This window comes from Stegodyphus dumicola, chromosome 4 (assembly GCF_044657685.1).
Source record: "Stegodyphus dumicola isolate Sdum_Otavi_A_Nest chromosome 4, ASM4465768v1".
NCBI classification, from domain to species: Eukaryota; Metazoa; Arthropoda; class Arachnida; order Araneae; family Eresidae; genus Stegodyphus; species Stegodyphus dumicola.
This window is the reverse complement of record NC_140771.1, coordinates 255,315,241-255,329,286: the sequence shown is the minus strand read 5'-3', so window position 1 is coordinate 255,329,286 and position 14,046 is coordinate 255,315,241. Positions and strand designations below refer to the sequence as shown.

The following is a 14,046-nucleotide window of genomic DNA, read 5'->3' as shown; positions in this document are numbered from 1 at the left end:
GTTAGGCTTAACGATGCAAAACCTCCGTCCTGTACGGTGACTGCCTTCGATTCTCTTCCATCCCGCACAAGCGTTTTAAACAAAGGTGCGCCGTCGCGAAAAGGTTAAAAGCAATAGGTACATATCTTGAAGAATATATATTTAAAAATATTTTAATTTGATTTAATTAAAAAGCATTTAATTCATGGTAAATCATATTAAAAACATTAAATATTTTTATTTACGTTTATTATTACATTATATTTTTTCCACTTTCAAACATAGGTGATATAAAGTATATGTCATCTAGTATCTATGTATAGTCATCTAGTATCATATAAAATATTCTTCTGTTCTATTTGGGCCATGTACGTTGTTAACCTCTTCTGATATTAAACAATATTAAACTTCAAAAAAGTCCTTTTGTGCAACCATTAAAATATGAACCCTTTCAGGTTTTTAACATTAATTAATATACTTTATATTAATATATTTTAATTGATATATTACATTTTATTAATATATTTTTACACATTGTTTATTTAAACGTTACTTAATAGTATAAAATTTCTATCGTTGATTGATATTTTGACAGTATATTAAAATGCATACACACTGATATTATTACATTATGTTTTTCAAAGAACTAACGAATTTTCATAACATTTTTTTTTTAACTCGCACAAAATAATTTCCTGTTTTGTATGTACATTTTAACTGTTACCATAAATGAGAAGTTTCTAAATCATATGCTGGGAAAACTTGAGAGGGAGGGAATATGCAAGGTAAATACAATAATTCTTTTAGCAAAATTGCAGAATATGTAGTTATTTGGTGCAAAGAAATCCCATTTTACTGTATAATTTGCCATTATTAATGAAACTGCATAAATTAAACTCGCTTTTTATTCTATAATATACTTTTTATGCATTTATTTTCTTATATCGAACCACTGACAGGAGATGCTTTTGATTTGCATTTCTAATATAAGAGAACGAATAATAGAACATTTCTGGATTTTAATAATTTTAATAGTAATTAACATGTTAAAGTTTCTTTTCTTGAAGATATTTTTTCTGAAATGTAAAATTAACTTACAAACTGAATTCTTGAATGTTTTATCCATGTGCAGTGGAATATGTGCACTGCAGATAAAACATTAGAAAATTCCAGTTGTAATTTGGGGAATGCTCTGTTTAAATTATTTTTTGGAAGGATTAAGTACCAAAGTGCATACTTATCAATACATAATGCATACTTGTCAAGTAGTTAATGTCTACAATATGGCATCTTACATCATTTCATTCACTATGACAGTGAAAAATTAATTTAAATATACGAATGATCGTACTATGGGTAAAATCAGAAAGGTTATTCTTATGTGTGTAGTAATGTAATATTTTCTTTTTGTGATGCACACATTTTTTTTTTAGAAAGAATCAGTCTTTATTATTTTGAGAAAAAGACAAATTGTGGTGGGAGTGCACATATTAAAAAATCTAACATTTTTACTACAGTTTTTAGCATTTTTGGAAATAAGTGTACATTTTAAAGTATTTGAAACACAAATTTAAATGATTTTTACTTTGTATTTTATAGAATAACATACTATTTTCTTCTCCAGGTTGAAGCTTACAGTCATATATCACTGCAGAAATTACCGCCAATATTAATACTTCATCTTAAACGATTTGTGTATAATAAAAATGGTGGATGTAAAAAAGTGATGAAAAAAACAGACTACCCTATACAACTGGAGTTGAGTAAAGGTATTTAAAAAATGTCATTTTCATCTAAACTTTTATAAATTTTGTAAATATTTGTTACACGTTTACATCTTTCATTTAAGTAAAGTAATTTTCCATCTTGGAGAAATTTTGTGTTTGATAAATATTTGCTGAATTTGTTTTATGCCAGTCATGCAAAGTAGATAAAATAGCTATAAATAATAAGAACACAGAATTATAAATGGAGGTTAAATGCATTAATTGTGGTATCTTCCATTCTCCATGTATTTTGTAGCAATGCATTGCTTTTGAATAAAATAAAAATTTGGAAATTATCTGCTATTGCGGATGTATTGAAATGTCTATTTGAATACTGCTGAATTTTGGAATATTTAATTCTGATTTTTCAGCAGCAGCTGCAATTAAGTATTCTCTTATTTAGCAGTTTCAGAAAATTTATATATTATATGCACAGTTTAAATTTAGTTTCAGGATTTACAACATTCATTCTCAATAATCTATGAAGATAAAGATAGCAAATTGTGCTTACCTTTTCATGCATCTGTTCATCAGCGCTATTAAATCTCCGAAACTATTATTGTTATGAGGAATGTATTCATTAATAATAGAATGCAGATTTAAATAAATCACCTTTATTCAGCCATAACTAAATTAATATAAAGTGACAGGTACATTAATGTTGCATACAAGCACATGCGAAAGCTTAATAATAAAAAAAAACAAAAGGATCGTGGGATATAATTGGATGTGATTGATGAGATTGGCACGCATGTGCCTTGGCATTTCTTGGGTTACTAGAAGGGAGTTGAAAAAACATTTTCTTCTCAGATGCCTGATTAATTTACAACAGTGTATTGTTAAAAATATGGACACATACCATTAACGCATTGAGCAGCACGTCGACCACTGGTGGCTGACAGCGTGTAATATGATATATAACTATAAAATTTACAGTGGTTTTTGGAGTTACAGAAAATTTATTTAAAATTTACTTAATTTTGATTCATTAGAGGACTAATGGATTTCATTGAAACACGTTAAATATAAAAATGGTTTTCCATTACAGGTGTTAAAAAATGTGGCAAATCTCTTGGTCTTTTTCCTGGCCATTACTGTACCAGCTTCTGTTGTATTTTTATCATGACATAATTTACAATATTTCCATACTTCAGAGGCTTTTCACGGTTTTCTTTGGAGTTTATGTTGTTGTTTTTTATATTTTTGTATTTTCGTTCGATGGAATGTCTTCTTTTTTGCAACTTGTAAGGGATAACGCTAATTCTTTCCGAAATTCCGTAATGCTAAATTTCTGCTTTGTAATATCTTTGTATAAAATGTAACTATTTACAAAACAGACTTGGCGCATAACATGTTGAATGAATGTCTATAGGAATTACAGGCCTCATTCAATTGAAACAGCGATGATCGCTCAAACAGCGATCGTTGTATCCAGCATTAGCGATCACTTTTGAAAACGAGTGATTTTTCGTATTCATTTGAAACACTTCCCTACCAGTCGAACTCGTAGGGGTTGCCAGAGGTTACTTGATGCGCGATGCTGTTTGTCACGTGGTCGGAAATTGCGTTTGTTTCGAAATAACCAATGAAAGAGCTACCAGATGTGCAGGTTGACTCCTCGTAACCATTCTTTAGGGTTGCAGTTCACGTTTGGTGTGCTGTCTTTGGCTTTCCAGCGCTATTGTTTCAAAGTTTTATCTATGAAAATTTTTCAAAGGTATTATTTTATTTTAATTCCTTTATGAAAATAGTTAACCTAAAAGACACATTCCATTCACATAAATCATATACATGTGAAAAATATAGGTCAATTAAGTTTTGCATACTGAAAAAAAAAAAGTGATTCAAAAGACCTCTTAAAGCAAAAGAAAAGAAAAATGTACCTAGTTCTATTAACAACTCAAAAAATACAATGTAATATATTCTAAAAGGAAAATTATATAATACACAATGATGTAGATTACATATATTTAATAAATACATAAAAATCTATAATGACTAATGTTCATAACTATATAATAAACGCCAACACATATCACATCATGGTACATAACACTGCTATGAAAGGAAGAATTTTTAATTAGAAACATACCTTTTATATTTATTTGATAACATAGACGAATAAAATATAAAGATGACAAGAATTTATGAAAACACGTTATGCAACTTAAGAAACAGTAAGAAGCCTTTTAAGTTATTGCAATATCATAAGGCACTGATTAGGAAGTAAATATCATTTTTTCATTCTTTTACATCAGTAATACTTTTTTCATTAAAAACTTTAGCAGTGAAAGCCAAAACAGATTTTTCATTGGCGCCTCTGATGCAAGGTCACACAAAAATAAACTTGATTTAGCAAATTTCTAAAACATTAAAATCAAAAATAGTAAATTACAGTAACATATATTATTAAATTATTTTAATTACACATAAAAAATTGTCTGAATTAAATTAAGAATCACTGACTAAGCTTGTACAGCATTTTAAAACATATTTTATGTTGATACATTGGAAATAAATTGACAGCAATCGCAGTTAAATGAAAGAGCTGGAAATACAGTCTACACGATGTATAAATACAGTCAAAATTATTCGTTAAATACCTAAATTGATGCTTACCTTCTTCAAAATGAATATAAATACGATATATTAATGTTACTTTAAGGGAAACATTATATAATGCATAATTTCAATCATATTATCCAATGTTTACATTTTTTTTTTTTTTTTACATTGGAGGCCGACTGACAGATTTGGCGACAATATAATAAGGTCAAAAAATAACATGCGATTTTAAACCATGAATCCCGCATTAAAATTTAAATAAAAAGCGCACTTCATAGTTATAATCAAGCACAAAATTGAAATCAAATGTATAATATAATTATTTAAACTTTGTCCTTTCGCGATAATAACAATAAAGAAAATCACATCAGTATCTACTTATCGCCGTCGGTATTTGTGTATTGACTATACACATTCTGATATTCATTTTGTACATATAAATCAGTTTGTCATTAATTAGCAATACTTAAATGATAATACACATTTCGCTGAAACATGAACACTTATTTTTTTAACAATTATGAAAACATAAAAAGTTGAATTTACTTCAAAAGCGCACGGTCTTGCGATCGGAATCTATTCCAATGGACAAGAATTAATTACCCATTTTCTTCGTATTTCTTCATTTCTCGGGAAATAGAACATACTAAAGTTATTTCTGGAACGATATGAATAATTTGATGCAGTGCATCCACGCATATTTCTCTGAATTAGGTAGCAATCCATCAAACAAATGTAAACAACACAATGCTAAATCAATGTCCACTAGCAACAAGTGCACTTAATTTGGATACAACACAGATGATGTGTCGGCTGCCCTTGCTAGGATCCTTATACACCCTATACTTTGATATAAGTTGATGCTCACTCAGCAGATCTAAAGCATTTTCTTTAGCACACTTGATTTCTGTCCTCGTGAAAGCACAAACAACACAGCCGCCATATTGATTTGATCGTTTTTCGCCGAGAAATGATGGGTCCCAAGTGATTGCTATGAGAACGAGCGATCGCGAGCTCAGAGTGATCGTTGCGTTTCAATTGAATACCAAAACAGCAAAATCAATCGCAACTGATGACGTATGACGGCTAACGATCACTAAATGTTTCAATTGAATGAGGCCTTACGTTTCAAACGTAAACTATCTTCTATTGCGATAAGAATCGCTGGCCCTACATTATGAGCGCTTTTAAGCGGCGCGCATGTTTTGAACCGGATTGCCTAGGAAATATGCGTAGCGCTCAGCATGTTGAAAATTTTCTGCAAAAATTCTTGTAGGAAGTGTACAAATATCCTTAATCAAGACCCTGTCTCCCTGTGATTTCAATGTGTTTAGGCTTATAGAACTTTCAAAGAGGAAGTATCATTCGAACGAGAAAGTCAAGACAGTGACAGGCTTCGTACGGTCCTTAAGAGTCCATAAGTTTTTTGGAAACAATTTTTGGTCCTTAAAAATCCTCCTTAATTTTGGCCAAAATTGGCAAGAGGTCCTTAATTTTAATAATATGAAATTTCTCTGTTTTTACCACTGCCATTTTGAATGTGAATTAGCATTTTGCAGCAATATTTTTGGTGATTCACTGACAAGTATGGTTATTTTCTTGAATGGGTTCATGGGTTATAATTTGTTCCATTTGTAAATAAAACTGGTGGGATACTCTAGTTTATGAGCAAGAAGTGAAACATAAGCATTTCAAAATTGTAATGAAGAGCTCTCAGACAACTTTCCGCTTTTGGGGATGTGAATTCTTTTATTAAATGGTTCTAAATTTATCAACTTATCAACATTTTGGTGATTTTAAGATCGGTTTCTATGAAAAATTTTTAATTCCAAAATCTGGGAAATTTTTAGCGACTTTTTTAGAACATTCTAACACTAATAAATTTCATTAAAATAATGGTAATCTATTGGAATTATATTTAAGAAATAACATTAAAATAAAGCATTTTTATTTTTCACAGTCATATAAAGTTCCATTTTGGCCACATATTATACAATGTTTTGAATCTGAGAAATAAGCAAGGTATAATGCTATAAAGCACAATTTATGAAACAGTTTTTAGCAAAAGGCGTTTTCCCATCTGATGCAGTCTCTGTGGATCGTAAATTCTGCTTTCCAATGCCTGTTCTAAATTCTAAACGTTTTGCCATTTCTAGACTTTATTCCTCAGTGTGTCACTAAATTCTAAAAATTATGACACATCAGCTCTCTAACTGATGCTTACCATATATATATTTTTTCTGAATGTTCATATTACTAAAGAAATAAAATTAGCAGCTTTTTCTATACATTCTAAATGCATTTAATTTATTTAGAATATCAGAAATCTTTAATTAAATCCAAAAATTCTAAAATGAAGAGAAAACGTGGAAGAAAGAAACTGAATACATAAAGAAAAACAAATTTATTCTTCAAAGATATGTACAGTTATAATTATGTAAATTACCCAATTGTTTACAATTTCAGCCCTTACTATAATTTCCCATTTCTATTTCCTCACTAGAATGCAAATCACTGAGACAGTTTTTAAACTGAGGTTTTTGGAGTGCAAGACAAGAGTGTGTTTCTGACCTCCACTTGCTCCCTGTATTAGTTTCTGACCTCCACTTGCTCCCTGTATTAGTTCCTATCAGCTCTGATAATTTCCATCACCGTTGCTGACATTTGAGTTTATTATGACAATAGAGTTATTGAACTAGATTAAATTGAAATTAAATTGACCACTAGTCTATATTTTTAGTTTGAATTTGACTCTTGTTTAATTACATCACCACGAGCTGTAATTGATTTTGTTAGCATAAGAGCATGCCTTTATTTTCTAGTTTTTTTTTTTTTTTTAAATAAGAGCCTTATTTAAACCTTTGTCTGACTTAGCAGTTACTTTCAGACATAAACATAATTTGTTTCACGTCTGTCGGGGGTGGGGGTGGACTATTTAACCTCATACTAGATCAAGTAAACCCTCATTGTGGAGCGGTTGACAGTTAGGAGATAAAACAGGCAGAAACTAATGAGAATGGTATTTTGCATATATAATGAGAGCATTGTTTTGCATTCTAATTGTTAGAAAAGATGCTTAAGGAGAAGGAAGTTGATATAAATTAGCCAAAATGTCTGGGCAGGCCTTCAAATTAAAAAGACGCATAAATGTTTTGTTGAGTTTTATTGCTACAAAACATACATGTTTAATGTGTAATTATCCCAATATTGTTTAAAAATCAATGTCATAAATTGCATATATTTTAAACTGAAATTTTATTAGATTGTAATATTAATAGGTTTTTTTACAAATATTATTAAAAAATAAATTTAATTTGATAGTGTCTGTGTAAATCCATATGACTAAGGCTATCTAATACCTAATTTAATTACTTATAACTCAGTGCTTACCCTTAAAAATATCTTTGCATATTAAAGTGAGTTATTTGCTTTCATTAACCTTTACAATAGTCACAATGTAAAACACAAAAATATAAAAAATTCATGTAAAATTTATTCTTCGCATCTAGTGAATAATGCAAGACAACTTATCATTTCTAGTGCTTTAGTGGCTTGATAGAACCTTAAAATATATTAATTGGGTTACAACCCCTGGAACTCTACACTAAGCTACGACACTAACTGTGTCAGACAAGCTTTACTAACTGTGCCTGCACCGGGCCTTTCAGGTTTGTTCTGATCAGCAGGTCTCTTTCTAGGCAAGCAGGAGCAGTGACAAAAGCCAGTCTTTTGTTATGAATCATGCTGATTATGATTTTAATGCTCATTTTAACCTATGCTGCTTAACATAAAATCTACTTACTATTTACTAAACCTCTAGACTGAGCAAGTATGTGACAAAATGAGACATTAAGAATAAAAAAGCTAACTGTTTGTAAAACAACTAAAATGTCACTTATCTTCTTTCAAATATGTTCAGTTATTATAAGTGTAAACTATTTAATGCTACTTGATAAATTTCTTAATGTTTATTTTATTCTCAAACATAATAATAATGCATCCTACTTATGGATCTCTTTTATTTTTAGGATGGTATTAAAAAGTGAAGTTCAGACATAGATATAATATTTTTAAGTGAATTTATTCAGTTCCCATTCGCTCATAGGTTCTTAATTTCTTTTTAATGATCCTTAAAAGTACTTTATTTCCGTGTGCAGAAATGTGTACGAACCCTGAGTGATGCAAGAATAATTATCAAAAGTTGGATGGGAACTTTTCAAACAAGATATAGCTATACTTATGCTATGCTACGTTAAAGGGTACTTTGATGTGAATAAAATAATTATATGATTTGTACACTTTTTTATGCATGTATAACATTTTAAGTGACCCTTGTATATTCAGTAATATTAGTGTCGTGAATGTTGCAAAAAATATGCGCAATAAAAATGTTTTATATTTTATATAGATCTCTTTTCACCTGATGTGAAGAAAAATCAAAGGTTACGCCTTTATAAATTATTTGCAGGTATGCTATTTATGTACTCGTTTCATAATAATTGCATTAAAATACTCATTTCTGTGTAAGAGATGCAATAATTATAACCACACTAGTAATTTTCTTGACTAGGAAAAAAAATCAATATACAGTCAAAAGTCGTTAATCCGGGACTTCGGCGATTACGGATTATAGATCATCAGTTTAAATCTGGTAAGATGGCATGCAGAAATTATAAAATTAAAAATATGAAACCGTAATTTATGAAATAAAGAACAATTATGATCTAAAGGGTATAAAAATTTACAAAAAAAAAAAAAAAAAAAGCTTAATATTTATTTGTTTACTTTATTAAACATTTCTTTCAATCAATGTAAGATGTTTAAGTTGCTTCGTTTTTTATGTGATAATACATTCTCTTTAATTCTATAAACAGACATAATTTCTTGTTCAGTTACAAAATTCTGCTGTTCAAGTCCTATAATTGCTGTGTCGAGAATACCAACTAATTCGTCAATCGAAATTTTTTCATTTTCAATAAGCTCTGTCACTTTCTTCGCTATCGGAAGCGAATTATAATGACAAGGAATTTGATTTAAATCAAAGACGGAGTACATCGAGATGAAATACTACATTTAGTAAGGAATTATAAGCCAAATAAAATAAAAACATCTGCCCTGAAGATAAGGATAGTGCTGACAGATCAACTTCCAATTCATTGCGCGCCGCCAGCGTTAAAGATAAACAAAGGATATGCTTTTATCCATTTTTTGTTTAATGGACTTCGAAACATACTTTCGCTTTGTAGATCCTTTACATATTAGTAAATATATATCCGAAATTCTATTTGACATAATCGAAATTTCAAGCTTACTTTTATAAAATTGCTTTAACAGTCTGCAAAAAATAATAAGCCGAATCCAATTCGAAGATTAAGGAACAACGCAATCTGCAACAGTAACTGAATTAGATAATTTTAGCTTAGCGTATACCGTCCGTTACATTAAATGCGCATTCGTAAATGTATTTTGCGCACGCGCACATGCATATTCGCAGCCGTAAAGGTCTTACGCGCATGCGTCAAAGCGACGCATGTGCAGAAAGTTTGTAACTTTGAGGTCCGGATTATGGGTGTCCGAATTAACGACTTTCGACTGTATAAGTAAATACAGTGAACCTTCTATAAGACAATATCCAAAGCTATAGTGTGTTTTTTGTGAAGATAATTATCTCAGAAAATATGACTACAGCCATAACAGTTATTGCTTTGTATAATGGTTCACCTTATTCTATGCTTTTTGGATGTTAAAAATGTCTGAATGTGTTTTAAGTGCAAGATCATTACTATGATTTCGTAAACCACTTAGATTTGCTTTTGTGGTTAAAGAAATATTATCTCAGTTCCAGCTATTTGAAATACCTGACGCTTTTGCAGTTTGAAAATTTTTTAAATTGGTGGTGGTTGAAATGATATCTATACGTAACTTAAAGCAGTGGCAGACAGAAACTTTTAACTTCTGAACTCATAAGTATTTAATTGTGATTTAACACGTCCTATATACATACAGTTGTAACTTATTATGACCACATGTGCATAGTTATTTTTGTGGAAAAAAGAGTTTCCAAGAAAAAAATTAATGAAGTGCATAAACATATAACTGTTAATTAATTGTAAATTATAATTCATAGTTATAGATAAATATACGAGGGGAGAAAAAAAGCATTTCAAAATATATGATTCGGAAAATTCTGGATGGTGAGAAATTATTTTATGGTTATTTCAGAATTTTCCTTCGAACTATTAATCTAAGCTTGTAAATGCTACAATAAAGATAATTAGCAATATTCAAATTTTGAAAAACATCGATTTTGGCTGAGAGAGCTATTTGAGTTTAGAAAGACCATGCAAAATGATAACATTCAACATGAATGAAATTTAAAATGATTGGTTGTAATGTACATATAAGGAAAAATCTAAAATTATTTAATATGTGATTTAAAAAAGGTAGATATAAATAAACAAAAAATAAAATACCAGTATACAAAAGTAAGCAGGGAAAAAAGTGTGATAAAGTTAACTAAATATAAAGGACACTTACCAGGGATTTGTTGTGCAAATGCTGAATTTGTCCATGACGTTCAAGGTCAGCGAATTTTTCGCTTTTTATTATGCTGTTGCTCATATTACTGCATTTCTATTAAATTACATTAGGTAATTTATTTAATGTACATAAGTGTACTTATGGTTAATTATGACAAGAGTTTATATAAATTGTATAAAATATTAACCACTTGAGCTAAAAAGACATGCCACGCACGTGGAGGTGCTTCTGTCTCAAACAGCGCACAAAAATGAAAATAACGTGCTGCACACTTCGGCTAACAACGAGATTGTTTATTTCTCGAGTTACAGCTCTGAATTGCACTCGCAGACGTGGAGCGGCATAAATGAGACACTTTAGCTTGTTATATTGTAGCGCACGGCACCGCAACAGTAAAGTTTAGTCGTAGCGCAAGTGGTTAAGAAAAAAATTGATTTTTAAAATTTTGTATAAATTTCTAAATTGTTATTTTTGTTATTTAGTGATGTACCATGATGGAGAAGAAGCAGTAAAAGGTCACTATATATCAGATGTATACAACCACGGCTGCAAAACATGGATTAGATGTGATGATAGATCACTGTCTGCTGTTACTGAAGCTCAGGTTCTTTCACATAGTCCACCCCGAGTTCCTTATCTATTGTTCTACCAGGAGAGCTGAAGTCAAATTTGTGCATAGATATTAAAGCTAGAATATTATTTCTGGCAATACTTTTAATCAATGGATTATTTTGTGATAAATGCTGAAGAGATGCATATTGTGAATATGTTTTAAGCTATTTTGATTGAGTCATGTAAATAATATCAGAAGTAGACTGATTGGGATTGTAGTCCCACCATTTTTACTATTTTTTGGAACTTCGAGAACTACATAAAAAATCTGTCACTTTGGGTATGGTGAAAGTTTCTTGAAAGCTGTGAAACTTCAATGCACTTAGAAGAAAAATGGCTTTTGTATATTTTTATTCATGTGCATATCAAGCACTTTGTACTGATGAAGATAAATTAGTAATTTAGTGTCTAAGGTCTATGTATGCACTCCTTCCTTGATTTACGAATGGATGATATTCCGTGCCCTTATTTTTAAAACACTGTAAATAGGTATAATGGAACAAAATTGTTTTAGTAAGTAATTTTGTCTAATACGTTAAATGCATAAATATTTTAGTAATCAATAGAAACTAAAACTTGAGCTTAACCGTGATAAAATTGAGTGCAATATAATACAGTAAACCCTCATTATGGTTCTTCCAGTTTTCCATGAATAAGAGTATGAAGACACAATGGATCTAGCACAGTATTAGCTGTTCATATAAAGCTTGAGTAATTTTGCTTAAATTAATAATACAAATGAACAAGGAGATTTATTAACAAGGTGAGGAGGGGAAATGTTATATAGCTTTATTTCCTTTCTTCTTTCATAGGTGCTTTGTTATTCTGGAAAGGGCTTCAGTGAATTTAACGTACCTGTTAAAGGTTAGGTTTCAGTTGCTTTTCTGTGAGAGGATACAGTTTAATTATCCTGCAAAATAAGGGGAGGAACATTAGAACTTTTTATTGAGGAATCTTGCTTAAGTTTCTTTGAGGCTCAAAATTGATACACCTTTCATGCTGTGACTACTATGTGAGTTCTATCAGTAAGTTACATTTATGGCTATACTGTTTGTATTAAATGTACAGGGTGCCATTCTCTAATAATGTCTTAAAAAATCAGCAAATCTCTCACCAATGAATGGACTTTCTTCTTAGATCAGCATGCGCAGAAGCATTCTTCCATGTTCTAAAGTGAAATGACAAGGGAAGACTAGAAATTGAATGGTAAAAAAATATACATTAGAGCAATAAGAATACAAAATAAAGCAGTAAACGTGATTAATATTGAACTGAAATACTGCAAAAAAATTCATGTGATTTTACGATTTACTTGAATTTTCTGTGACTGTGGTTAATAATGAGGGATTACTATATTGTAAGATTAACATAAACTGGAATATCATTATTTACTTACTTAAAAACTTATGATAAAGCTTTTCTTCATTTCATGCTGTGTACAAAATATCATAATCAGTATTCCATTATCTAACGGATTAATTCTCATTTGAGAGAATTCATTTTTTACATGCTTTTAGTGGCTACTATGAATTTTTTTATTTATATATTTTGTATCTTGTGGCTCATAAATATTTCATTATGTTTATGGGTTTTTATAGCTTCAGTATTCGTAACTTGAGGATCGAGTGTATATATATATTGCGGTCTTTGGAAACCAAAAAATTATTATCTATGATACTCCCAATAAAATACAATGATATGTTTGATTTTAGGTGTCATGGCTGCTTTTTATTATCAAATTAGCTTGTAGAACTTATCGGTATGAAATTGCCATTACGTTTGTCTGAATTATGTTCTTTGTGTTGTCCCCTTTTTTTTATCATTTTGGCCTCTGAAAGGCAAATTTAGCAGTATAGCAATTCATTATGTGTAATAATTTTTTTTATGAAATGAATTGTATGACTGAGTTGAATGATAAGGAGTATGTGACTTTATTTTGATAAATTAAAATGGTGGTCTCAACATGTATATAATGTACCAAAATGTACATCTATGTGCATTTAAAAATATTTATGAATAAAAGATGAGGAAAAAAATGAAGTGTCATCTTTTCATTAACAATTTTTTGTATGTATAAGTATAAAACAAAGTTTATATGAAGCATATAATTTGAGTGTTTTTCCACAACGAATCTTAATCCTAATTATAAGCAAAAATGTTTTTCCCACAATTTCAATATAATGTTTATCAAATTTTAAACCGTTTGTTTCTTTTAACAAAATGTCTTCCATTTTTGGGGAAGAAAAAATTGAAAAAGAAGCCACAATTTATTTTATTAAAAGTGATACATTAGGTACTAGTAATTTCAAAGCAATCTGAGCATGATTGCCTTTACATACTTATTTTCCCTTTTTTCATGCAGCTAAAATTTAACTGAAATATAAAAATAAGTACATATATATTAAAATGTTTTTTTCTTTGAGTACACTTGTAGAAAATCCTATTAAATTTTGTGTGAATGTACTTATTTAAATAGCTTTTTTTAAAACTTCCTTAGTTCATCATCTCAACCTTCAGTTTTTTTTTTAATGAATAATGTAAAAGCAGTACAGTCAAAAGTCGTTAATTCAAACACCCATAATCC

The 14,046-nt window shown here is 29.8% G+C and overlaps 1 protein-coding gene across 1 annotated transcript in view; it reads left to right on the top strand.

The window, feature by feature from the left end:
* Usp10 (ubiquitin specific protease 10) overlaps nucleotides 1–13,168 on the top strand; it is a 61,158-nt gene extending 47,990 nt beyond the window's left edge. Inside the window, exons 12-14 of the mRNA XM_035374280.2 lie at nucleotides 1,604–1,748; nucleotides 8,719–8,778; nucleotides 11,333–13,168. Coding sequence (XP_035230171.1) covers nucleotides 1,604–1,748; nucleotides 8,719–8,778; nucleotides 11,333–11,511 — 384 coding nt within the window. The 3' untranslated portion in view covers nucleotides 11,512–13,168. The remainder of the gene's footprint in view (nucleotides 1–1,603; nucleotides 1,749–8,718; nucleotides 8,779–11,332) is intronic.
* The last annotated feature ends 878 nt before the right edge of the window (nucleotides 13,169–14,046 follow it).